General features: G+C 35.1%; 1 protein-coding gene across 1 annotated transcript; it reads left to right on the top strand.

Moving 5' to 3' along the window:
• The first annotated feature begins 303 nt into the window (after positions 1-303).
• On the top strand, positions 304-24351 carry LOC134847720 (dnaJ homolog subfamily A member 1-like). Its single transcript, XM_063864906.1, has 6 exons — positions 304-415; positions 2599-2758; positions 6363-6648; positions 15491-15718; positions 21963-22193; positions 22826-24351. Exons 2-6 carry the CDS (start codon positions 2618-2620, stop codon positions 23128-23130), a joined length of 1191 nt encoding a protein of 396 aa, XP_063720976.1. The 5' UTR covers positions 304-415; positions 2599-2617; the 3' UTR covers positions 23131-24351.
• The last annotated feature ends 2722 nt before the right edge of the window (positions 24352-27073 follow it).

Raw genomic sequence — 27073 nt, 5'->3', positions numbered from 1 at the left:
CTGCCACAGGGAATCGAACCCTTGGTATCGGGCAAGCAAAATGAAATTGTTTAGTTGATTGGCTATTTGCATTCAAGTAAACCGTCCTTTAAGATCATATTTAAAGTGATAATTTATTGATGTCATTCTAAACTTAAGCCTGGGAAGTCTGCGATTCCGGAAGAAACTTATGATTTTCCTATGAAACTAAAATGGAGTTACTGCGCCATAAATGATCCTACTATATTATACGATAGGAATCCGCGCTGCCTTCTAAATAAATCACTGATTGTGTCTTGAAAGTAATGTTGTGGCTGAATTTTCAGATAAGTTTGCGCTGTCTGTTTCGTTTAACTAGCAAGTCATCTCTCCGAATCAGATTGATACAATTATCACATTTAGCAGAACTGACGTCCCTGGAAATCCAGTGAAGAAGGTAGAAAAGTTATTACCTTCGATAATTTTGTTCATATGACACCCAAAAATTTATTATTCAACTAGGACATCAAAGTTAAATTCAGCCTAAAAGAAAGGAAAATCAGGAAAAAGAAATATCTGAAGCTGTTTTTATTGCTTGACCAAAATCTTACCTACAGAATCTTTGCTGATGTATAATCATTGTTGAGTTTTTGAACCAAACCGGCAATATCTGGTTCTGTCACTTGTTAATTAGTGTCTGGTATTGCGATCAAACGTACATCATACATTTACATATAGTTCTACGTATATAAAAATTTAAAAATTACTATGTACATATGTGAAGTTAATTTTATCTAGAATGTGGTCTTTAATAATCTCATAGCATAGCAACAGGGATCTGGCCATCAAGTGAGGAACAATTTCGGATATCCACTCATAATCAGGCTCCAAATTTAAACGTCAGATGAGTTCGACTTAAATACCATATTAAAGCCCTGGTCGGTATTGGGTTCATGTTAAAAGTGGGTTCCGTGCAAACATCTGATGTCAAATTTTCGAAAAACCAAAAAGTCTCGCAAACATACAAAAATCAGCCTTACTAGGACAAACTGCCGATATTTTTCAAAAAATTGGGCGAAGATCCGATTTCTACCGTTCTTCTACTGTTTGAAATTCTAACGTAATATTTACACTTGCGAAGCAAAGTGTATTTGTGCGACCTTTCTTTTTTTCCAACCTAAGTCGCAAATAAAAGTGCTACTTTTGGTGGCCATTTTGAATCGGTAGGCTGCTGTAGCATTATAATGGCATATGTGCTTTGACATTTGATTAGTAACAAGTCAACACAAATGACGCCTTTTTAATTCATCAAATGAACCGAAAAAAGTTATTTGTTCCAAAAAAAAGTACAATGATAAAAAGTTCGATTTCAGAAATTTTCCAACTCAATGTATCTCGCAATTTGTTTTTGTAATGCATAATTTGTACATAATTTGGCTTTATGCGTTCCAATTTATTGCATGCAAAGTTGTGTCTTTTTTTATTTTGGGGCCCCTTTTGCGGTGTCGAATTGGCAGTTTATAAGCATATGTAGCTTGGTTATTTTTGGCATTTCTTGTGGAATTTGAGGATCCGTGGTCAAATTTGCAAGGTCGCAGATTCGAATCCTACGCGTAGCCGAGGTTTTGCTAATTCGAGGCTTTTTTCTACTTTTTCTCATTTCAATTTATAGAGCTGCTTTTTGGTGGCGTTCTCGCAGGTGTTTGCGAAGCACAGCTTCGCTTATGTGTTTGAACATGTTTTGGTTTGCCCTCTCGAAACAATGTCTCGCATCATTGTTTTAATTTTAACTGCGTGTTTTACGGTTGCGAGTTGCACGCTTTATCAAATAGGAATGTAGAATTTTCAAGGTTAACTATTTAAAACAATAACTTCGAATCATTTGGCCAGCAGCTTTATTTCCGAGCATATTTTGAGCATGTTTTTATTTCAAGAACAGTAATTATTCGCAAAGTAAACTATTCTCTTAGCTTGTGTATTCACTTAGTACTCCCACCCTTGACTTATGTTTTTTTTCTAAAAAAATCTATAATGTATCATGTACTTTTGCAATAAATAACTTTGTTCACGGGACTTACTCATCGCCTGTAAAATATATCTGTGTGGGATTGTGTGTTTTAGTTTGGATGGGTCGTAAAAACTTTAAAAACATGAAATTTTTTATGACAACAGTTGTTTTTGGCTCAACTAGTTTCGACCCAAAGTTGGTCGCCTTAGCTGCCACTCGGTAAATGGTTTCGAATTTTTAAAGACTGTTTATGAACTTCATCTGATACAAACATGAAATTTTTGTAGCTGTAATTTTTCAACTTGAAGTTATTTTTTCAAGTAGTTTTTTTGCCCTACCCATTAAAAATACCAAAGACAAAAACCGGTTTCAAAATTTTACTTTTTGGAGTAATTTGCAGTGAAGAGTGACCCTTGATAATTTAAGCTAATTTTCCTTATTTTTGGTGGTTAATAAAACGACTGGCAGTTTTTTTAATCAATCTTTTTATCCATCTCCCAACACGCACCAAAAATCAGAAAATTAATTCTGATAGTTTTTAAAATTTGGTTGCGAAAATCATTGTAGTCAGAATCCTTTGTGCTGTCGGCTCAACAACCGGTCTTAGTTATTTGAAAAATGCTTTGTTCTAGTTAGAAAACACTGTTGACAATGGTCAAGGAAACCAAGTTTTACGACCTGCTGGGAGTGCAGCCCACAGCCACAGAGGCTGAACTGAAGAAAGCCTACAGAAAAATGGCACTGAAGTATCACCCCGATAAAAACCCAGATGACCCAAATGCTGCTGAAAAGGTACGAATAACTCAACTACTGAAGAAGTTTAAACAAACAGAGCGTAAGTGTAGCTATTATCTTATTAAGTGATTTATCCGTTGTCTAAGAAGCGCGTATATGATAGTTATAGATTAAATATTTTCACTGATTCACAACATGCGTTACAAATCGTTGATGATTTAGTACATGAGGCTTTTGCGAATTCTAGCAAACTTCGCAATTTATAATTCCAAATCGTTGATGAAATATTATATGAAGCTTTGCGAATTTTAGCAAACTTCGCAATTTATATTTTCAAATCGTTGATGAAATAGTATGTGAAGCTTTGCTAATTTTAGCGAATTTGACAACTGCTTATTTCAGAAAGTGAAGCCACAGCATCAGTAACAAATTGTTGATGTATTAGTGTATGAGGCTTTCGCGAGTTTTTGAAAACTTCGTAAGTGTCAATTTCAGAAAATGAAACCAGAACATCAGTAAAAAGTTGTAGATGAATCAATATACGAAAATTTCGAGAAATTTTGCAAACTTGGTAATTGTCATTTTCAGAAAGTGAAACTTTAACGTCAGTTGGAAATCGCCGATGAATTTGTATGAGGCTTCAGGAAAAATAAAACCACAGCATCAGTTACGAAGTGTTGATGTATTAGTGTATGAGGCTTTCGAGAACTTTTGCAAACTTCGTTACGTAATTGAATCCACAACATCAAATCCATGCATCTTATTAGTAAATTGCACTTATTGAATTAGGGCACGAAATCTAGCTCATTACAATTTTCAGATGTTTTCTGACAGGATATTATTACACTTGCGAACTTGAGTGAGGTAGTGTTATAGTACGACTATTCTTGTTTTACGCTTGCGATTAGCAAGCGTTATCAAATCGGAATATAGACTTTTTTCTAGTTAACAACTAGTTTAACAAAAATCACTTGAATCATTTTAGCTTTGGTTCATATGAAATCAAAAGCCAGCTGTTGGTTCATCGCACTTGGTCTGAAAGTAATGCAGTTACCTTTGAAACCTAATGTCAGAGGATCGAGTCCCGCCGGATCTTGATTTTTTTCAGTGTCCGAAATTGAACTGAAATTGAAATTTTTTCCGGGAAAAATTGATTAGTCGGATTTTAGTTTGTTGGCTGATGTGTTGGCGGCTTAGTTGCCCCTCCCCCATTTTTTTGCGCTGTAATCAGTTTTCATTGTAGTATCAAGTCTCGCTGATTAACTCCTGTAGTTTTCAAAATAACCATACCTGATTGCAGGGGTGGATCTAGGATTTTCCCGGGGGGGGGGGGGGGTGGGTTTGAAAAATGTAGACCAAGAAATAGCGTTTTTTCGGCGCGCTCTCCCCCTTCAAATTAAGTATTTATTGATGACAACGGTGCCTCAAGAAAAATTTGCCTGCCAAAAGTTTTTAAATTAGTACAAAGGGGGGACCGGCTGATTGGTATAATTGCCCTTTTTTTCTCGGTTTTTTTGCTTAGAAATTTTATTCGGCCTCTAGGATTTCGGCTCTTGTTTTTTCAGTTCAGTGAACTTATTTTGCATCGGTGTAAAGATAAAAAATGATTATTCATGTTTTTAAAAAAAAATTAAAAGTGCAAACTTTTTAATCGCTCAAAAAAATTTTTATGACAACACGTTCCTTTGACAATTTCCTTCGTTTTCGGTTTAATTGACGTCTAACCACATGTTGTTGGCTTTTTGAACCTACTTGAAGATAGCTTAATGCTAGTGTTCGTGTGTTTCGTTTGTTTTTCTGAGATTGAATTTTTCATAATTTCGAGCGGGCAGGGTGTGAGACTCCAAATCTCGAGGTCGCAGAGTCGAGTACGATACGCAGCAAAGTTTTACTAATTCGAGGCTTTTTTCTTTTTTTTTTCTTTTTTTTGACATTATAAAGCTGCCTTTTTGTCGTGTTATCGCATGTGTTTGCGAAGCGAAGCGTCGCCATTAAGTTAAATATCTGAACGTAGCGAAATTACTTATAAAGTTCGTGTTGATTTTTTCCCATTTTTTCAGAAAAGTCTGAACAGCTGTTCACGCTCAAATTTTGATTTTTTCACGGTCTAACTTTCGACTTTTTTTAGGAGTAATGAACATAGTGAAGACTCTTAAATAGGTATTGCTGTTTTTTTTTTTTGGTTTTTTTTCAGGAAAAAGGCCTAAAATTTGCATAAAAGTCTCTAATAACTACAGATGTGCATTCATACATATTGATGCATTTTTGAATGCACTTAGGTATATATGCACTTTTTGTTTTCAATGGAGATTCATCTCCTGTAAATAGAACTCTCCAAATACGATCAACGTGGAAATAGCGCGGGAAAACGTGAACGATTTCTAGTTTCGAAAGTGGAATTTTATTTGTAGGTTTCCAGCGGAATAAAAATTTTACCTGTTGATCCAGTTTTTTCAAGTTGGGTTATTTTTTTATCAAAAAAGCGCCAATCATAGATCAGTCTAGTAGTTCAAAGAGCTTCAAGGCATCAAATTGTTTTTCTTTCAAATTCGAATTTTTCAACAAAGTGTTTTTTTTAATGTTTATGTTTACTACTTGGCTATGTTTATGAGTCAAATTCGATTTCGTTTGCGTAAATTAAGGCGAATTCGGCTCTCAAATAGCAAAAAGTCAAATGGCGCAAAAAAATGAATGGCTTATTTCAAAATTAGATTTTAATTTTCAGAATTAACAACGGAATAAAAAAGTTTTGATCCAGTAATTTAAGTATTCTCAGCAAGCAGGCCTTCTAAAGTACCTTTTTTGTCAAATTTAGAACAGCTATGGTGCTGTAAATGTCCGGAATTGAAAAGCAGTGCAGATTTTTTGGTGCTCGCGTTCACCAAAGCGATTAAGACGACTCAGTTTCATGCATTTTTTGCTCTTCTGTTGGGTTATGAAAAGAAGTTTGGCAGGTCTGCTCGTCAGTATGGTTTCTACAGCTTTTTCTATTAGAAAATATTTCAATTTTTTTGTTGTAAGCTGTTTAAGAGACGATGAACGTAGTTCAGACTCTTATATTGGTCACGATGGTTGCTTTTCAGGAAAAGTCAAAAAAAATTGTTCAGGCTCAAATTTACTTTTTCGCGGTATAACTTTTGATTTCTTTTTAAGGTAAAAAAGTCATAACTTTTGTGAAAAGGAAGGAAAAATCCACTATCGAACAGTAAAAGGTTAAAGTCACGAAAAACGTGATCGACTTCCAGTTGCGAAAGTGGGGTTTAATTATCATATTTACCAGCGAAATAAATTAACTCATATTGATTCAGGTAATTAAAGTTGGGTTAATTTCATCAAAAAAGTGCGAATCATTAATTGCTCTAGAAATTCAAAGGGCTTTAAGGGCATCTACTTTTTGTTTGAAATTTGAGATTTTCAAAACCAAGTCAGTATTTTTTTCTGTTTACTTGCATTCATTGACTCTTTTCCAACTATCTGTTGGCTATGTCTTTTGGACATATCCACTTCTACGCAAGGTTATTAATGAAGACTAAGCTTTTATTAATGTAATAAGCCCTGCTGCTTCCTTTCCTAAAATTGGGACCACGTGAACCTAAGATTGTAACAGTTTAAGTCACCTTTGGTGGAAAGGTGTAAGAGCTTCATTATTTTCAATGTTCAGTTCAAAGACATCGGCAGAGCATATGAAGCACTCGCCAACCCCGAAACTCGCAAAGTGTACGACGACCATGGAGAGGAGGGTCTGTCCGAGGGGGGAAGGGGCAGAGGCCACGACGCATTCGACATCTTCGACATGTTCTTCGGGGGTCGCGCGAGAGGACAGAGGGAGGGGCCGAAGAAAGGCAAGGATGTAGTGCATCAGTTAGAAGTGAGTCTGGAAGAGATGTACAATGGATCAAAGCGGAAACTTGCCCTGCAGAAGAATGTAATTTGTGCCGACTGCGAGGGTAAGATTAAAAAAAACAGTGGGCCGAGATTGCCGAGGAATATCGGCTGTGATATTTTGAACCTAATTAACTTTAAAGAAACTGCGATTAAATAAAGGAAGTTGTTAGACATACATACAAAGAAACAAACATACATACACACGAACACACAGGGGCGGATCTAGGATTTTCTCGAGGGGGGGGGCGGATTTTAAAAAAATTTTCCAAAATTTTGACCACCTTTTTTTTTTTGGGCCGTTTTTGGGCACTTTTTGAAAAATTTTGACAAAAAAATGCGTTTTTTTGGCGCGCGCTCCCCCTCAAAAATAGCATCTATTGGCGCCGAAGGCGCCTTTAGAAAAATTTTAGGGTCGGTCGGCCAAAAATGGATATCTGAAAAAGTATCAAAGGGGGGACCCTTTGGGTCGGCAGGGGGTCAAATCCCTGAGGGGAGGGGGGGGGGGGGGGGGGGGGGGGGGTCGTCCGCCCCCCCCTAAATCCGCCCCTGCGAACACACACAGTGATACATATATATTTTTTAATCCTGGATTAAAGCAAACCTATTTAAACACGGGTTGTTCAAGCCGGCGCAAATTGTTCGTGAATGAAATCAGGACGCTGCTAGGATCACTCGTAGATTGGAAAGAAATATTGGCTTAAAATGATTTAGAGTATCATTTTAAAGCCCCTTTAGTCGCGATTGGGACTCTTAAAAGAAATTGCGAAAACGTTTTTGCAAGTGTCGAGGAAAGTTGGTATGAAATACAAAAAAGTGGATAAAGGCGCAACATTTTATGGTTGGATATTTCATCTTGAAAAAAACACAAAAAAAATTTTTTTTTTCAGTGGTACTTTTACAGCGGCCAGCTAAATTTGCTAACATTCTAGATTAATTTGCCTGAGAGCGATTTTTCACCGGTTAAAAACGCATAGTCTAATGTGGTTTTATGAAAAAGCATTAGAATTTGTTCTTGCTGATTTTACTTCGTTCATTGGCAGTTCAAGTGAAGACTTTTGTGAAAACGAGTCATGCTCTGGACTAATTTATGTGTGCTGTGAAGATTTTAGGGTGCTGTTTTCATGCGCGAATAACTTTTTTTTTGTAGTTGACCAACTATTTCTGAGAAAATGCAGGAAAAAACTAATCAGAGTAACGGCATACCTAGTAACGAATCTCCCCCCTTTTGCAAATGGGGGGTGGGTGGATAGTTTGGATCGCTTTAACTACCCCACCCCCATTTGCAAAAGGGGGGAAGATTCGTTACTAGGTATGCCGTTACTCCGATTAGTTTTTTCCTGCATTTTTTACAGCAAATTAAATTATTGGTGTCAGTTGTACATAAGATGTATGCTTTGCATTGAAAAATTCGCTTAAATCGACCCTGTCTTAAATTCATCGATATCTTTAACAATTTCAGATCATCCATTGTGATGTCATGTTGCTAATGGTTGATTTAGCGCAACTTTTATCTGCTTTGTTAGTTTGCTTCATGACGTCAAAAAAACTAAATGATGGAATTAAAAGATTGATCTAATTGAGCCGACCGATTTGCACATTACGTAAATCAAAAAAAGTTGAGAAAAAAATGGACGTAGAATAACTATTTAATTGTCACGTAATTGAAGTGCATGCAATGAGATCAAAGTTGATTTTAAAATTTTAGAGAAGTAGCTAATTTATAATTGAGGCTGTGATGCTCCCTTACAATAAACAGATTAGGAAGGCTCTTGGCGTCTGGTGCTTTAAAGAGGCCATAAATAACAAATAAATAAAAAATTTTGAGTTGACTATTATATTTTGAGTAGCTCAATCAATTTTGGATGTAGAAACCGAAATGTTTTTAGTGTTTTGCTTTTTCAGTAGAATCTAAAGTAAATACTTTTAACAAGTATCTACTTAACAATCTACCCCTTATGATATCTACTAAAGAATGACCACCCCTATAACTAAAAGCAGTAAATTAGCACTAGAGCGACCTATTTAAAATTCGAATTTTGCTTCATTCTGATAGGTCGAAAGTTCGCTGATTTATTCTACTTAACAATCTCTCTCCCTTTCTTAAAAAAGAGAGCTTGTTAAGTTGATCCGAACTTTTGAGCAAATCAATCGTTGACTTTTCTAAATGCATTTTCTGCACTGCAGAAAATGATGTCAAAATTTTAATCTGCTTGAGATGTCGGCTCCTTTTCCCTCCACCTCGCATATGCATCAATTATATGGTAAAGTGAGGGGTTTTACAGGGTTAAGTATGCTGACCAAATATTTTTGATATAGCCCAATTATTCCGCATGCCATTTTTTTAAAACAAACAAGACACTCTGAACAAAACTTTACGTGTTTACACTTGCGAAGCAATGTGTTTAGTACGAACTTTCTTTTTTTCCAACGTAAGTCGCAAACATTGTTGCGGCTTTTGTTGCGACTAATTCGCAATTATTGTAGCGACTTATAGAATATTTGCTGCGTCAAGTTTACTGCATCGATTGGCAATAAGATATTTTTTTTTTGTTGCACCTGTGATATTTAGTTGCACCTTTACAGCTTATTGATAACATGTGCTTTGACATTCGAATAGTTATAAGTTAACACAGTTGATGCATTTTTAATTCATCAAGTGGATTGACGAAAGCTATTTGTTTCAAACCACATAACAATAACAAAATCTCACTTTCAGAAGTTTTCTTACTCAATATATCTCGCAATTTTTGAAATGCTTAATTTATTCGTAATGTGGCTTCATGATTTGCGATTTTTCTACATGCTAAATTGTATCTTTTTATATTTGTGGCTACTTTTGCTGCATCGAATTGGCAGTTGATTAGCATAAGTAGCTGCGTTATTGGTGGCTAGTTTTTGGAGATTTTATGCATCCTTGGCTGAGTGGTTAGTTCTTGAGACTCATATTTGCTAGGTCGCGTATTCGAATCCGACGCGTAGACGATTTTTGCAAATTCGAGGCTTATTTTTGCTTTTTCGTTTGTCACTTGACAGAGCTGCGTTTTGGTCGTGTTCTCGCAAGTATTTGCAAAGCGCAGGTTCGCCTCTGTGTAATATTTGCAGATGGGGTGATACAGAAAAAGAGCCGAGATGTTGATTGACCATGTTGCTTAAGTCTGATTGGCTAGATTCGATTATTTTAGTTTCAGTTCAAGATAAAGAAATATCGATTTTGGGCCCTTCAATGTATAAGAGCCGGATTTTTTTGTTTCCCTCACCTGCGATTTCGGGGGGGGGGGGGAGAGGTAGCGGTTTGCATGCGTGCCGCTTAGCATGCTCAAATATATTAATTGTTCAGTTTGATGCGGAACACAACTCTATTCTATTTGCACTAATAGCCACATGATAAGAATCCGATATTTCTGATATAGCCCAATCAGAATCGTTAGACATTCCTGGTGGCTAAATGACATTTGCTACCGAAGTCTTTATTAAAATGAAATGAATTATAGCGGGGAAAAAAGAATCAAACTTGCCAACATTAAGTCTCTCCATCATAAGAGACGCCACCCTAAAAATCTTCATTTATATCTGGCCCAAGTGAAACAATAGAAAAGTCGGTTGAAAAAGGATTTTCAGCAGACCGCGTATATCAGTGATTGCCGCTAAACTAGTTTGTTTTAATTTGAGTTTTGTTGACAAGCCGTGAGATCATTGTCTTAATTTGGGAAGCTCAGCCCCAGTACGTGCCTTTTACTTCGGTTAATCAATTAATTGGGGCCTAGGGAATTGGACGATAAGCAAATTAGACGGATGCTACAAAAACGAAATTTAAATTTTACAGATCTGGCATTTTAGACAAAAAAGCTATGAAAAGGAAAGGGCCAACAAACTTTTTTCTTAAGAGTCAAGTTTCAAAAATACAAATGGAATATAAAATGACAAAACTATCAAAACAATTAGTTTAAATAAACATAAAATGTCAAATCAGAATATTACAGGAGAGTTTTGAATTGAATAAATTATGCATGATTGACTTGTAAAATTTTTGGCCCCCGAAATTCAACTGTTGTCTGCAAACAACTTTATTTTTCTCACGCAAATTGTCTGCAATTAATTTTAATCTCTCTCACTTTCGTCTATTTTCTCATAATTGCAGTTTTGCAAAATCGTCCAATTTCCTTTTACGCACCTCCGTCTAATTTGCTTATCGTCTAATTTCTCAACCCCCAATTAATTGCTCAGTTCACTAGGCTTTCAATCAAAGTCTGCTTAAGATCTATGTTTCACTGTTTCTGCTTAAACACCGGTCCCCTAACGCCGGAACTTATTTGTTGGTTTATTGACCAATTGTTCGCTGTAGGATAGAAAGGTGTCCTACAATTTAATGACATACAATTTAACACCGTACATTTTAAAACTTAGTCATTTCACTACTAAACAATTTAAATCGACAACAATATAACTCCTATTTTCCAGTTTAACACAGTACAATTTAACACCTAGTCACTTCACTATTAAAATTAATGCTTTATGAATTCCTTATCTTAACTCTTATCACACCAAAGTTAATCCTGCAATTAACACGCGCACCATAATGAAAAACTTGGTTTATCTTAGTTATACATGCTAATAGGAGGCTTCCCAATTTACTTAAGACTCTTATCTACAGGTTTGTAATTTATTTGCTAATTAGCTGCTTGTGCTAATTCAAAACAATTTGCCGTAAAAATTCTGACAAAAATTAAATTCTGACAGTCACTTTATACTTTACTCAAGTGATAAACAAACGCAAACACAATAAACACATTATGATTGAGTCTTCTTTCGAGTTCACAGTTTCATCTAAAAACAAGCCAATTCTTATAGCGTCCGGCCATGAATTTTATTTCAAGCGAAAAAATAAGTTTACAGAAAACTGGATTTGCTCAAAATATCAAACACATAAATGTCGAGCAACTGCCATTACTGAAAATAACGAATTAATCGAGACGCGTGGAGAGCATAATCACGACATTTCAGCGGGAAAATCGGAGGCCCGAAATGTCATAAAGCATATAAAAGATCTCAGCGAGAGATTTACCCCGACTGTTGCAGTTGCCAGTGCGGTTTTGCCAATTACCAACGATTTGGCTACTCAGTTTGCTCTCCCACGTAAAGACAAACTGATCCGAACGGCCGCTCGCACTCGTAAGCAGCTAGATGTAAATATGCCGCCCATCCCCGTTGCGCGAAATTTCGAGATCCCTGAAATTTTTGAAAATTTTATCCGGTATGACAGTGGATCAAATGATCATGAGCGAATCATTTTGTGCGGCGACCCCAAAATGCTGAGAGTTCTGGAGAAGTCATCTTTCTGGTTAGCCGATGGAAATTTCAAAATTACCCCAAAAATGTTCTATCAGCTTTATTCAATTCATGTTAGTGTATCTGGCATTGCGCCAGCTTGCATTTACGCCTTCCTCTCTAACAAAACCGAAAAAACCTACAATCGCTTCCTGCAGGCGTTAACTGATTTAGCACCCAACTGCCGGCCTGAAAAAAATTTGTTAGATTTTGAGCAAGCTGCTCTTCAGTCATTCCAAAAAACATTCCCCGAAGCACATTTATCGGATTGTTTTTTTTCATCTCTCCCAGAGTTACATGAGAAAAATTAATGAATTGGGCCTGAAAGTTACCTACGAAACAAATCACGATTTAGCACTGGCTTTAAAAATGCTGCCATCCCTGGCATTTGAGAAAAAAGAAAATATCGGCGATTCCTATGACATGATTGTTCAAGAAATTCAAAATGTATGCGACAGAAATTGCTTAGAACCCGAGAAAATAGAGAAAATTGACGAGTTGTGTCTGTACTTCGGCTCTACTTATATAAAAAGCATGGTGCCAAACCGTGAAGTTTCATTCCCACCCTCCCTCTGGAACCAGCGAGATGCGGCCGTGATGGGGATTGCTCGAACAACAAATGCTGTCGAGGGATGGCATTTCGGGATTCAATCATATTTCAGCGGAGCCCACCCAAATATGTGGAAAGTAGTGGGTAGCCTGCAAAAAGACGCCTCCGTACAAAAACTCAACTTTTTTGATGCATCGAGTGGCCATAAATTCACAAAAAAGAAAAAGTATCGAGTTTAAAATGAAAGAGTACAAAACATAATGTCCGTTTACGAAGACAAAACTGATCTGTACTTTTTCAGAGCGTTATCTAGTTTGTGCTAAACCATTGTAAATTTTATTTCATTACTGTTTATTCTTTCGTATTGTTAAAATTTAATTTTTAATCCTACTGAAATTTATGTCAGCTTTTTTTGAAAAGACGTTTCCTTGCAGACTCCCGGAAACGTAACTAAACGCAAGAACATGACTCGTGCCTTAGCAATTTTACTCCCAGGACAATCGCCCTTATTTTCGGGATGCTAGGTTGGGACTACGGGCTGGCAAACCCTTTAGCTTTGCTTTTATGTGCCAGCAGTTCAAAAAAAGCTGACAAATCGATCAGGTCATAAGTTTAAGTTCGAGAATGATTCTTAAAATAATGATTTTTAAGGCTTTTGGCATTGGTTAAACCTTTTTTTAATTTCTATACCGGCTGAAAATGTCTAGAAAATCAGGCCATATTAGTCAAAGGACGTCTAATTATTTGCGGGCTTTTGAAGTTCTTTGAACTATTGCTTGTTTTTGGTTCATTTTGGAATGATTCATTGAAAATATTGGCAAGGCCATTTCATTTTGGTTTGAAACGTTTCTTTGAAATCATTTGCAAGGTCATTTCTATTCAAAACTTAGGCGAATTAAGTAGCGCAAATTTGTCTGGCTTTAAATGGCAAAAATTTCTCTCGTTTAATTCTTTGATGGTTACCGAAATCCCCTTTGAAGTAAGTTTTCTTTTCATTTTGGATTAAAACGGTGTTAAGTCATAGAAATTGTTTTAAAATGTAGCGATGTTATATTGCTAAGGTAACAAAAAGTAGGGAGTGAAATTGTAGGGTGTTAAGTTGTTTAGAGTTAAAAAGGGGGAACCGATAGAAATAAAAACAACTAGTTTTCTAAAAAAAAATAGTCTAAAAAATATGGCAAGAAGTCTTAGAAAAGAATTATATATTTCATTTTGTTTCAATTATAGCTGTGGGTGGATGGAAACTTTGTGCTAGTTTATTGCTTTGTTAGATAGTATTTTTAAAATCTAAAAATTGTTTCGGAATTGGTTTTCTCTTAGTTTTGTTCCGTTGAAAGATGCTCATGTAGAGCTCATGGACCTGATTTTTTGGTTCTACTTGAAAATTACCCCCTTGCAAGAAGGGGTGGGTAATTAATAACTAGATTAAGTTAGTCGAATTTTAAACCAATCAGAATGCAGGAAAATTCGAATTATAAATAGAACGTTTTAGTGATAAGTTACTGCTTTTATCTATAGGGGGGGCGGCAATTTTTTAGTAGATATCATAGAGGGGATTGTTAAGTATCAAAAAATGCTGTCAAACAATTTTGGAAACCAACAAGCTTCACCAATTCAAACAATAAAAACTAGCTTATGGGCTTTTATTAATTAATTTTTTTTCGAAATTCAAGTCATTAAATTAGCTTGGAAACAAAATTCATTTAATTTGATTTAAAATTCATCAATAGATGTGGTTTAAGAAGTGAGTTGCCGGTGGCCAATAGCCGTAGTGGTAAAAAGAGCAAAATTTATGACACACATTTTTATATTTTAAGAACACGCGTTTACTGAGCTGGTGGTAGCATAGGGTATGTGGTCCATTAGCGCCCCGAAGGGGGGGGGGGGAAGGGGGGGCTGCCTTGCGACTCTCTCGTTATGATTGCCAATGTTTGTCAACGTTTGCACTATTTTACAATATGAAATCCATAACCCGCCGATCTATCCTTAAAGTTTTTATGGCGTCTTGGACGTCAGTATATATTTATTTTCTGGGACAATGTGCACTTGAAAGAGCGCAATTATTTAGTAAAAAGCTTTAAAAATTGCTCAAAACGCTAATCTGATTCCACCTCTCAATTCAGGATGTTTTTTCATGAGGGAGTCCTACATTTGGTACTACTTAACAATACGACATCAATTTTCTGTCGACCAAACCCATACACTTTCTCTAATTGCCAGTATTTATCTATTTTGAGGGGGGATTATTGCCTTAACCATGGTATTGTTGGTGTTAAAAGATATTACATTCAAAATTTGGTGGCGTCCCTCATGCTTGAAGGACCGAATGCTTGAAATTTGTTTTAGTTTACTTTCAGCCAATCATAATTGAGTATTCAAAACCTCAAAGCAATAAAATAAATCCAGGCCAATAGTGTTAATACTGACCGATTAGATAATAAGCAGATGAGTTTTCAAGAATTAAAAATTCTTATGAACTTGAACTCATAAATATTGATGTTTATCTGAATAGTTTTGCGGTTGTAACCCGCAATTTGTAATATTTTCGATTTTTTTCCACTGATTTAAAACATTTTCTGTTAATATTGACTTCGATTTTGTGAGAAAGGCATTAGCCAATAGAAACGCTTGGCGATTTTGATTGGCTGAAATTTTTCAAGCATTCGGTCCTTCAAGCATGATAACCCTCCCCCAAAATTCTCAAAACCGGTTTTCAAGTTCGTGCTTTTTATTTCAGTTTTCTTCGGCCTAGTTTGCGTTCCATTTTCTTTTCATTAGAAAAATTCTCATTGTCGGATTTCGAACGTTGGAGAAGTTTTTTTAAATCTTTCTTTTTTAATGGAATTTTTTGAAGCTTGACGTTTTAGCAGATTTGTTTGAAGTTGTTTTTTGCAAATTTGGCATGTTTTTATTATTGTCTAGCAAATACTGTAAAGCGTAAAGCTCCTCTTCGCCTCTGTTTGAAAAGCTTCTGTGTTGACTTGAGCGTGGTAAGGCGTAAAGTGGAGTAACTTTCTGTGCTGCTTTAGGAAAAGGATGCACGCAAGAGGGAGCTGAAAAAGACTGCGCTGCATGTAACGGAACAGGAGTGTTCACCCAGATTAGACAGATGGGACCGATGATCCAGCAGATGAGAAGTGCATGTGGACAATGCAACCAGACTGGCAAGATCATAGACCCCAAATTCAAGTGTCCAACCTGCAATGGGAAGAAGAGAGTGCGAGAGAAGAAGATTCTGGAGATTCACGTTGAACCAGGTGAGACAACGAACAGCTGAGAGTCGTTCTTTTATCATCTAGGTGAATTGTCGCAAAATATCAATTTTCTGAAAATTTTTCAAAAGTTTTCACTCTGTTGTAGTAAACAACGCATGTTCTGGTAGATCTTAAGTGTGCTATCGATTATTTAACAGTCACCAAAACAGAACAAAGCTGACCCAACGGAGGTCGCAACGTTCCTTGAACTCGGCGAGAGCACAAGTGTGATATCGGAGAAGTTTATTCTTTCTTTCTCTCTAAAAGGTTTCAATCAAAGTGAAAACCTCCTTCATAAACTGATTGCGGAGTATCTGATTTTTGTTTACCCTTACGATAAGCAAGCGTATTGCAACCGGGTACTATTTTTTCCCGTAAACAACAGATGTTCGCAGATTGATCAAATGGTAATCAGTTTTTTTTTATAAGCTCAGCATGGTTAATTAGAAACACGGTTATTGTATTGGCTGCATATGTGCCTTGGGTGTACGTTAAGAGTTGCAAAATATTTTTTTATTAGATTCGAAGATTTTTGGTCGATTTTCCGCACATGTCAGTCGGCTTTAATTATATCGGCTTATTTTCCTAATGTTTTCATTCTATCAATTTAGGTTGATAGTTTAGAGATTGAACTGTAATGGGAACATTTTAGGCAGATTTAAATCACCCTCTGAAGCCCTCTGCAACAAGTTTAGAAAAAATTAAATGTGAAAAATTGACAACGTGTTTTGTCGCTGTGAGGCCTTCCTCATCATGTTAGATTTATCTCAATGGTGCCATTTCGCATTCTTTTTTTATATGATTTTTAATGTGTTATTAAATTTGCACATGCTTGCCGAGTTTAATGATCAGTTCCTCGTATCAAAAACGTTTCAATAAACATTGATTTTTTTAACAGTTTTTCCTATTTTCTATCAATAGTCTGTCTATTCAAACTTTTGAAGAAATCATTCAAGAACGCGGAACGTTGGGATATTTTACTAGAATATCAAAAAAGGAGGCAAAGCTGATTGTTCCAAGAGCCTGAATCGCGTTTGTGGAAGAGTGTCTCTGAAACTATATCATTTCTTCGTCTCTGAAGCTCAAAGTTCCTGAGAACGACTGCTTTTCTGCGACAGTAATGCATAGATTGCAGTGGAGACTCTTGCGGCCAATATATCTGTTGCATTTGATTGTAAAATCGGAAACGAGAAGAAATTTGTTGCTGCTTGTTTGTTGGCAAAAAATTTCAGTTTTTTTCGGATGCTTGATATCTGATAGTTTTCTTCAAGTGCGTAGAATAAGTTTTAGTTTATATCTGTTTATTATGTTTTAGATTTCAGCAAAATTTTTTTTAAATTGATTCAAGTTGATGGCATAGCGTGTTGTTTTAATAAGTCAATTGTGATGTAATTCGGTTTTTTATGAGCCTTGAGAGTTTTTCCAGGGTTTCTGCAATTTTTTTGTAGAAATTATTTGAAACTTATTGTCTTTTGAGTTTTTGGATATCGATTTTTTGATCGAATTTTCTTATTGTTTCCATCAACTGGCTCTGAGAAAGACATGAATGGAGTTTTTGTTGCCCGAATCCTTCTTATGTATCCGATTATTGATTTTTTAAACAATTACAATAAAGTTTTTCTTGAATTTTCGAGCCTATGATTACTGTAACAGAATTCATTCAAGTTTTTAATTTGGTTTCAGACACACTATCTTTTGATATTTCTCGTTTTTTTTGTATCGCAACTGGTGCGAAGCTCAGCTTCGCCTGTTCATAATTTCCTTTCTCGTTTCGTTACATTTTTTTGCTCAAAAATGTTATTCAGATTCAATTAAACAGCTGTGCTATTAAAACTGAACCTGTTTGTAAATACCTAGGGATATATGTAGACTCAAAATTATCCTTCTTTTCGCAAATTGATTATGTAAGAATGCGATTAGCGAAACAGTCAGGCATTATTTCAAAATTACGGTATTTTGCTCCACGTCATCAGCTTTTAGACTACTATCGAACTAACATTAAATCAACTATCCAATACGGTATTCTTGTTTACTGTTCGTGCAGCAAATCTTCTTTAATGCCGATTTACATACTTCAAAGAAAGATCTTAAAATTGATTTACTTCCGAAATCGTCGCGAACAATCGGATGACATTTTTATTAGAAATCAACTGCTAACCGTGCACGAGCTTCATGTGTATGAATTACTAAAATTTGTACTCCGATCAGTAAACAAACTACACAGTGAGGATTTTTTGAATAATGTGTTTGAATTCGAAAATCCCACTAAAGTAACGCGTAGGGCTAATTTAAACCTCCTTAAAGAATCATTTAGAAAAAAACGATTTGAACGGCAATCAATTGCCTATCGGGGGTCTAGGCTTTACAACGTATTGAAAACTAGAGGCTTACTCGAAGATGGGATAGAAAATGCAAAAATTGGAAAAATTACAAGTTTTTATCATAAATTTAAGAATGGATACCTGCTAGGTAACAACGAGCTGGCAACTTTAGTTTTCAGTTTTTAATTTTTGTGTAATTTCAGTACCTTGGTTAAATGCTACAGGACAATCAACTATAGGTTGCGATTTATGTGAAAAAATATGACCCTCCAGAACCTTTTAGTTTAGGAGATATGGCCCTTTTTATGATTTTTTGAATTTTTTCTCAATAATTATTTTCCCGAAAACTTAGAAAATTTTCTTCATTTTTTTTTTTTTAATTTTTGTTTTTGTTTTTTTTTGAAGCGACGTGTTCCCATGCCGGAGCATCAGCTGAACTGCTATAGGTAGCGCTATGAAGAACAATATGTTTTCAATTAGGTAAAAATCAAAATCACGTATTTTTTTGTTTTTTTGTTAATTTCTTCATTAAAAAAAAAACTTATTTTCTTTCTTTTGTTTGATGTTAAATTCAGTATGTGTGCTATATAAGGGCAACATTTATGTGGACCAATGGTCTCGTTAGTTGTCCATTCCGATGATAAATGCATTGATGAAATTACTTTTGTTTTGCTAATGACTATATTTATCAATCGGAAAAATAAATTCTTTCTTTCTTTCTTTAAATTGTTTCGGAAAATGTGATATCGACTAAGTCACTTTAAATTAATTCGTTTCAGGGACATAAACAGAATTTTAGTCCTTTGTAAGTTTTGAGAGGCTAGATTTTTTGGAAAACGTTATAGCACAAAGGGTCTTATGGTAGTTTTGATATCGGATCTGCGATCGTTTACTTGAGTTTTGTCGACTTAGGAGGCGCTCTATTAATTTTTCCAAATGGTAATTTAATTCTGTTGATTAGTTTTTGGAATGTGTTCCTAAGCTTGAACATCATCCGAGACAAAGCTATAAACTTTTAGAGATAGTTTTTTCCATAGACTTCTAGCGTCCGCCCCATTTCTACTTTTGAGTTGCATCGCAAGTGGGTCAAATAACCATTAAGATTGTAGGGTCATTTGTTTCTTAGAGAAAAAACTTCCGTTTTCTGGTCCCTTCTCGCTTCTCCATCTCTTTGTTGGCTTTGTTTGATAAATTTCAATGATTGCGCTCGGTCAAAGTTTTACTTAGTGCTTTTTCAAGTTGTGCTTTTTTAAGTTGATTGTAGTTGGAGTAGCCAATTAGTTATTGTTGCTCTAGTTTCCCGAGTTCATTTAATTTTTCTAGCTGTCTGATAGCTAATTTTAAAGATTTGAAAGCAGTTAGCCGAAATGTTCTATAAATGACCTTTTTTTGACGTTTATGTTTCTTAAATTATTGTTGTGGCGGTTCCTGATTTCGAAAAAATCAGAAATCTATTCGGCTGGTAAATGCTTAAAAAGCGTGATACATGTTTTTGCTCCTTGGAAAAGGTATTTTTACCCGCGATCATTTGTGTTAACTTATGGAAAATAACTGCTAATTTGGCGCATTTTGGATAATTAATGCCCGCTTTATTTAGTTTTTATAACACGCGTGCGTAAGCGGCGGATTAATGTGTTCCAATTTGAAATGAGGCAACTCGTTTGGTCGTATTATTAGGAAACACGCAGCTAAATACATCAGCTTGTGGGGGGATAAATTTTAAAAAATAAATAAATATATATTTATTATTTCGTCAATTTTTCAACCTAAAAACTTTTAAAAATCATTTTTGCGATTTGAATTTCATGAAATTGCGTTTCAAAGAAACGCGTTTCACTTTAGGAAAATAAGTTCAGGGCAGCGAAACAAGTTCAACAATTTCAAAATATGCAGAAAAACTAATTTTCAAAAAGTGTCAGATCTAAAACATTGGAAAAAAGTTATTACTATAAGGATACCGATTTTGAAAAATTGAAACTATCTTGCCCTGAAATAAGTTTCTGCTAATTTGACTTCGACTTTGTGCAAAAACCATTTTACGAATAGAAATGACTAACTATTCTGTTTGATTGAAAATTTTCCATCATTCTGACCCTCCATCATGAGAATAGCCCCCTACTGTAGCTTTAACGTAGGGTTCCTAGTTTGAACTCCTAATTAAATTCAGTCTTCTCGAAAACTTCCGAGGCGTCGACGTAATTGGGTAATAAATGATATGAATCAAAATATAGATACTAACTATCAATTTATTAGATGACATTAAGTGATGATAATTTTAAGTTGGAGAAAATGCCTTGTCAAAAATCTCGGGTTTTCCTGAAAATGTTTTCTATATGTACTGATTGCATGAATGATTTATTGTAGACCAGGCTTTCAAAAAGTAGCGCGACGTATGTCAACCTTAATGATAATTGAGAGGGACTCATCCGGCATAGGCATTAAAAAAAGTAGAAAGATAATATTGCTTTCATATAAGATGACATGTTTAATGCAAAATTTAGTATCAATTTCTCACAAACGAGAAAAGTGAAATAATGTAACATTTTAAAACAAGAAATAGTACTTTGAAGCAGTTGCTGTGTTAATACATTGTCTAGTCGTTATGCCATCTATTGTTATGTCCGGATTCGGTCGTGTTCTGTTCGATTAAGTCTTAGCCCAACTCTTGGTCTGAGGTGCACAAGGAATTATTGGTTATGAAGCTGAATAAAGATAATAGCCGAACTGAATACAAGTGAAGCTGAATAAAAGGACAGTTCAAGTCAGACTGCATAAAGAAAAATACTCCCAGTTTTTTCATGCCCAGCAAAAGAAAACGATGGACATGAAAGATCTGAACTATAGCTTAATTAAAAAAATCAAATCAGTAAAGATGAAATGTGATTATGATAGATAATTTTTTTAAGAATTGAAATACCATTTGGCTTGTTTGTGGAATATGAGAGTTAAGCATGTTTATTTTAAGTTTTACATAATTGGTTGTCATAAGTTTTCTGTTTTATTTTGGTCATGGAAAAGATGTGTACCTTGCCGTCAACAAGTTTTCTAGAAATTTTTAAATTTCCAGCGCGCTAAAAACCACAGCCTCTCTTAGTCGTAAAAGAGCTAAAATTTTTGTGAACTGATTTAAAATAGAAAAACTTGAAATATTTACTGTTTCATCGCTGGAAAAAATTGCTTACAAAACTTGAAACTTTGATAATTTGTTAAATGATTCAACTATGAAGAACATTATTTAACAAGTTTTTCCACCGGTTGTTGAGCTTTCTTTAAAAAGTTTTGGCTGTCGATTGATTATATGAACTTGCTTGAACTCATTGCTTTAATAGCTTGGTAAAAAAAGCTTTTGTTTGCGCAGCATTTTAAGCTATTTCAGCGCTTGAACATTTTTCTTAAAATTAAACTTTCCTCAATTCGATCAAAGCTATTGACATCAACGAGAGTATTTCGAATTTTCATAGTTTGATTATTTGTGAAGGGGTTCAAGCTGTCGCAGATCAGCTGAAATTTTCCAATTATCCATCAGTCGAAGAGCTTGCATAGAAAACTTTAAATCTTTTTCAATTGAAGCAAATTATTTAAAAGCGCCACAATGTAAATTTTTAAAACCAAACTGAGTTTGAATTTTCATCGTTAAAGGGACCGGCTAGTTAATATTTCACCGATTTGAAATCATAAGATATGCACGAAGTTTAATTAGAGGCTTGTTAACTGAATCCTTCGTACTAAACGAATCTGAACCATGTTTATATACTTAGAACTGTTCATTTTGACGTCGGAATTTAGTTTTTTTATACTCATTTCTCTGCGTAAAACTAATAAGCATAAGAGGCTATAGTTTTTGATCCATTAAAGTGCTGCCCAAGTTCACCGATGTTGCTTACAATTTGACAATAAATATAACTGTTGCGTGTTGTTTGTAACAGGATCTAGAGATGGTCAGAAGATGCACTTCTACGGGGAGGGAGACCAAGAGCCCAACTTAGAGGCAGGTGACGTCATAATTGTACTAGATGAGAAACCTCACAAAGTGTTCAAGCGGAGACACAACGACCTCGTGATAAACCTTGAAATCAGCCTCACCGAAGCCCTCTGTGGCTTTAAGAGACCACTTAAGACGCTGGATGATCGCACTATACTATTAACGTCCTTCCCAGGTGAGTCACTAACTATGTATGAGCACATTGTGCCAGAGGCGCATTATCGGGGGCGGGGGGTGTTGGGGTGGGTTTTGAAACAAAATGTAGAGGACGACCCGTCCGCCTCCTACTACCTTAAATCCGTCAACATTGGCGATAAAGGCGCCGCAAGAAAATATTCAGGGCTGATTGGTCAAAATAGACGTCAGAAATTAGTAATAAAAGGTAATAATAGAATATTTACGGTCGGTCGTTATTAAACTTTTACGTGAGTTTTCTACTCAATGGTCCCTGAAAATAATGAAAATAAGATTTATAGAGCGTAGCAACCTAATTTTGCATGAAAATTTATTTCGACTAGTTAAATTGATTACATTTGTAAATTTGACCATTTTTCTACGGACCATTTTGTATTCGATCTGCAATTTTTAAGCCCTCAACATTTTTGTTACCTATGAAAGAAACCTTGTGGGATGCGCAAATTTCCAAGAAAAAAGTATTGAAATTTTTTTCCTGTCAAAAAAAGTTTGAGGTTGCCTTTTTAAGATTTGGGCTGTTTTTCAGTTTTATATCGTTATTTGCCTGTTATGATTTATTTCATACCTTTTCAGTTCGTTTTAAATGCGCAATAAAACAGTTCATGTTTTCAGGAGACGTTATAAAAGATGGCGAATACAAGTCAGTACTCAATGAGGGAATGCCCTGCCACCGAGACCCGACTTCAAAGGGCCGACTAATTATTAAGTACACTGTCAAATTTCCACCTCATAATTTTGCCTCGACCGATAGTCAGAAAGGCATCAGAAAACTGCTTCCGAAACCCGACAAACAGATTATTCCCGACGGGGCTGAGCGGAAAGAGTTGATCGAAAGCGACGGAAGTGGACTTAAAGAAGATGAGTATGAACAACAAGCACATATGGGCGGTCAAGGTGTGCAATGTAGGCAAGCGTGATCAAACCGACATTTCACTCGATCTGTTGAAAAAAATGAGTCAGTTGTACAATAACAAGAACAATTTGTACAATTATGCTATGACACAATGCTGCTATGTTATACACCCTAAGTTCAGAGTCGCAATTTAGAGACCTAAACATGGTGGGCTTTTCAAGGCGAATTAGAAATTTCAAAGAACCCGAGGCTCAAATCTTTTGCAAAATAAAAGTCGGGGATGAAAAATTACATGTCTTGTCCACCTTGTTAAATAAAAATTAAAGGGTGTTGTATTACAATAGTAGGTTCCTTGGTAAAGCTTAAACTCTACGGGGATAGAATACCAGATCTTAAACGTCGTAGTCTAGTCTATATTGTTAATACATTGCGCATTGGCTTTCTTAGGGCCTATTGTTGTAATATATCCCCATAAATTTGTTAAAGAAAGTAGGTATCACCTGATTATTTGACTCGCCGAACAAAATTGTTGGATAGTCAAAAATAGATTGCGATTTTGAGTCTATTAATTATTGTCGAATTGAGTTTTTGGAAAACTAATTCGCGCAGTGTCTACTAAGTTTTTTTTTCGAATCGTAGCTTTGTTTTCCGGTACACAGTTGATAATTAATGAATAAGTTGGGTATGAAAGATACATTTTTATTAAAAATTTCGTCTCCCTAGAAACGATCCCTAGAAAAATTGAACTCAAATTTCTTGAATTATAAATGCAAATCTTCGTTTATATACTCAAGATCATAATCAAAAGCATGATTTTTCAAGTGCCCCACGCCATAAATTTTCTCACCGCGCCAAAAAAATCAATATGACACGAAGCTCCTATTTAAAATCGAATTTTTTTTAGACTATGTTAATTTTTTGTTGTTTTATATATTTGATTATGATCACTCCTTTTAAATTATCAAGGGTATTTTGATCGGATAGCAGAAAAACTTATTGGGTTTGATGAAAATTTGTTAGAGCCAATGCCAAGAAAACAATGCAACATGCTTTTTCGCAAAAACTGATATCGTGATCCTTAAGATCTTAATTAAAGATGATTAGAAAAAGATAATCATATTTCAAATACAACTTATAATACGATTCCTAGGTTGTATTGAAGATCACTTGTTTTTACAAACCGACAAAAGCAGTCTCATTTTACTAGTTCATCTTGTCATTTGTTCAAATTATTCGGTGGGAAATCAAATCACTCCCAATTATGTGAATTAAAAACGTTAATTTACCTCTGTTTTCATATTGGTTGTTCGTAGCAGTAACCGCGTTAAATTGAAGAACAATAGACAAAACCAAATTCATCTATATTTAACAATAATAGTAACAATAATAATAATTTTTTTCCAGTAAAGGTTCACAAATTTTCCAGTAAAGGTCCACAAATTTATCAAATTATTTTTCATAAATAATCATCCTAAAGGAACCCAGTCGGAAAGATCATCATTAAACAAATTTTCGGACGTCTCTGATATTTGACAGTAAGGAAGGAGCAGGTGCAGTTGATGTATTTAAGACAAAAAGGTTCTCATGTGAAGTGTTTAAATTTCAGTTTTGGATTTTCTATACTCTAGGAATAAGCTCAATTACAATTCGGGGATCAGTTGAGCAATCTAGACCCCCCTGTAATGACCAATTGAGCTATGGTTCCATGACATTCTACCCTATTCCAATCTACCCTATGCTAATCTACCCTATACTATTCTATCCTACATACCAATCTACCCTATACCAATCTACCCTATACCATTCTACCCTATAATTAAAGCAATTGAAACTTACCCCATCCTCTTGAAGAATCCGAAACAGTATATTTCCGAACAAATCAAAGAACCATTAATTATGATCAAAGAATAATTGACGCACGTGAACAAAATATCAAAGCAACGTAAAACTTGCGCGTTCAAAATGGAAATGAGTTCAAAGCATGAACGAACAGAAATTTTAATCCAATGTTGCGGCTATTTCTTAAACAAACAAAAGTCATATCAAATCAAGTCGACATAGCGTAGCGGATAATGCCTGTGTTTGAAACTCAAAAGCTTGAAAGATCAAATCACCAAGAAGTCAAATTTTGAATGAAATTCGAAAATTACTGAGGGTTTGACTAGTTGATCACAAAAGGAGGGGTAGACCCCCCAGTACCAGGCCAAGGCGGTACTGGGGGGCGGGGTCAGGGAGAAGGTAAAATTCTTTTGGTATTGGCCTCTATTACCTCCCAAAATTGTTAAAATAAACTGAGTTAGGAATGACTTAATTGCGCGAGAGAATACAAATAGGTTAAAATAGGACTTTGAAAGATTACATTATGATACCTCATTATGGTATATAGGGCAGATTAGTATAGGGTAGATTAGTATAGGGTAGATTGGTATAGGGTAGATTGGTATGTAGGGTATAATGGCATAGGGTAGAATGGTATAGGGTAGTTTGGAATAGGGTAGATTGTCCTGCCACCTTGAGCTATACCCCAAGCAAAAATGACGAAACGCATAAAACGGCGTAATCAAATTAAGGCAGATGGTTGATATGAATATAACACGCTATCAATTGACCGACTGAAATTTATTTCATATCAGTGTCGAAAAAATGTTTTTCAAAAAACAACGATAGTGGTTTGAGGCTTTTTTTCGTTTTTTTATTTGAGCGATTTCAAATCGGCAGGCGGGAGGATAGCCCTGATTTTTAATGTAACGCTATTGGGGATCAATGAACGAAGAAATCAAAACAGTAATTTAAGTTGAAATTTAGTTGAAACAGTAATTTAATTGAAGTATAAAAAGTCATAAAAGTGTATAACTCATATTTTTTGCGGGTGACTTGATTTCCTAAGTGCTCGTCAAAACTATTTATTGAACTGAAGGCAAATTACATTCCCCAGAAACGGAAATGCAAATGAAAAAAAAATCGATTCAAAAATGGATGTTTTTTTAATTTCCGAATGGAATATAAATTAAGTTATTGATCCAGTTTGCTCAAGTTTGCTTAGTTTGCTGAGTTCTAAGGAAAGTTGCTGACTTCCGACATTAAGTAGCTCGTTAGATTTTATATCTTGTTTTGTTTTTAACAAATTTTTTAAACTGAAATGAATGCATACATTAGTGGGCCAACATGCACTTTTTTGAAATATTTGCATGCTTTGGTTAGCTAAAAATATCAATCTAATTTTAAAGCAATATCCTATCTACTAAACTTGATCTATAAAAGTGCAACTAAAAATTACGAGTGTGCTTTCAAATTATCTTAAGTTAAATGATTTCCTACTTTGCGGATTGAGTTGATAGCGGATCCTTCTGATTCTGTCTAAGTTTAAATTTTTGTTCTTGAAATATTTATCATTTTTGCAGTCGTTTCTGCTTTCACTACTATCAGTAAGTATCTCCTTAAATGAAAATGCTCAGAAAATTTTTGAAATGGGTTTGTAATAGTATCATTAAAATGAAAATCTGTTGAAATCAGGATTGGAAAATGTAACATAGTTATTTAACATTCAGTTCAACATACAATGTTATTTATAGTTTCTAACAGTGATACTAGCTATTTCGTAGAAATGTGGATATTTCTGGGAAAAACACTCCGCATATAACTGTTTTTCAGATTAAATATCATTCCCCTGTGTGTTTGGGTGGGGGGATGATATGACTTTTTTGAATGCTAAATTTTTCAGTTGAAGATATTTGGTTTATTATGAAATTCTTCAACGATTTTTTCACGTATTGGAAATTCATAGCCCAACTTGGTGGCGAGAAAGCTGGGAAACTGGCATTTATCTTCAAGAAACTAAATGCTTCTTAATGTGTTGAACCATTTAACATAAATGACATGTTGTTTTCAATTGTTAACTTGTTATTTTCAAAAATAACATACAATTTTCCAACCCTGGTTGAAATAAATTGACAAAAACGTTCAAGTTCAACACTCTTGGCGCCTTACAACAGTTTAAGCGTCCTGTT

The sequence above is a fragment of the Symsagittifera roscoffensis genome, chromosome 6, assembly GCF_963678635.1.
Source record: "Symsagittifera roscoffensis chromosome 6, txSymRosc1.1, whole genome shotgun sequence".
NCBI lineage: Eukaryota > Metazoa > Xenacoelomorpha > Acoela > Convolutidae > Symsagittifera > Symsagittifera roscoffensis.
The sequence above is the reverse complement of the archived record's forward strand: the minus strand, read 5'-3'. Positions and strand labels throughout refer to the sequence as shown.

Bases quoted from the DNA above. Each gene is read 5' to 3' on its own strand.
- LOC134847720 (XM_063864906.1), top strand. From the start codon at position 2,618: ATGGTCAAGGAAACCAAGTTTTACGACCTGCTGGGAGTGCAGCCCACA. The intron at 6,649-15,490 runs GTAAGATTAAAA...GTGCTGCTTTAG, and splicing joins AATTTGTGCCGACTGCGAGG to GAAAAGGATGCACGCAAGAG. The intron at 15,719-21,962 runs GTGAGACAACGA...TGTTTGTAACAG, and splicing joins GGAGATTCACGTTGAACCAG to GATCTAGAGATGGTCAGAAG.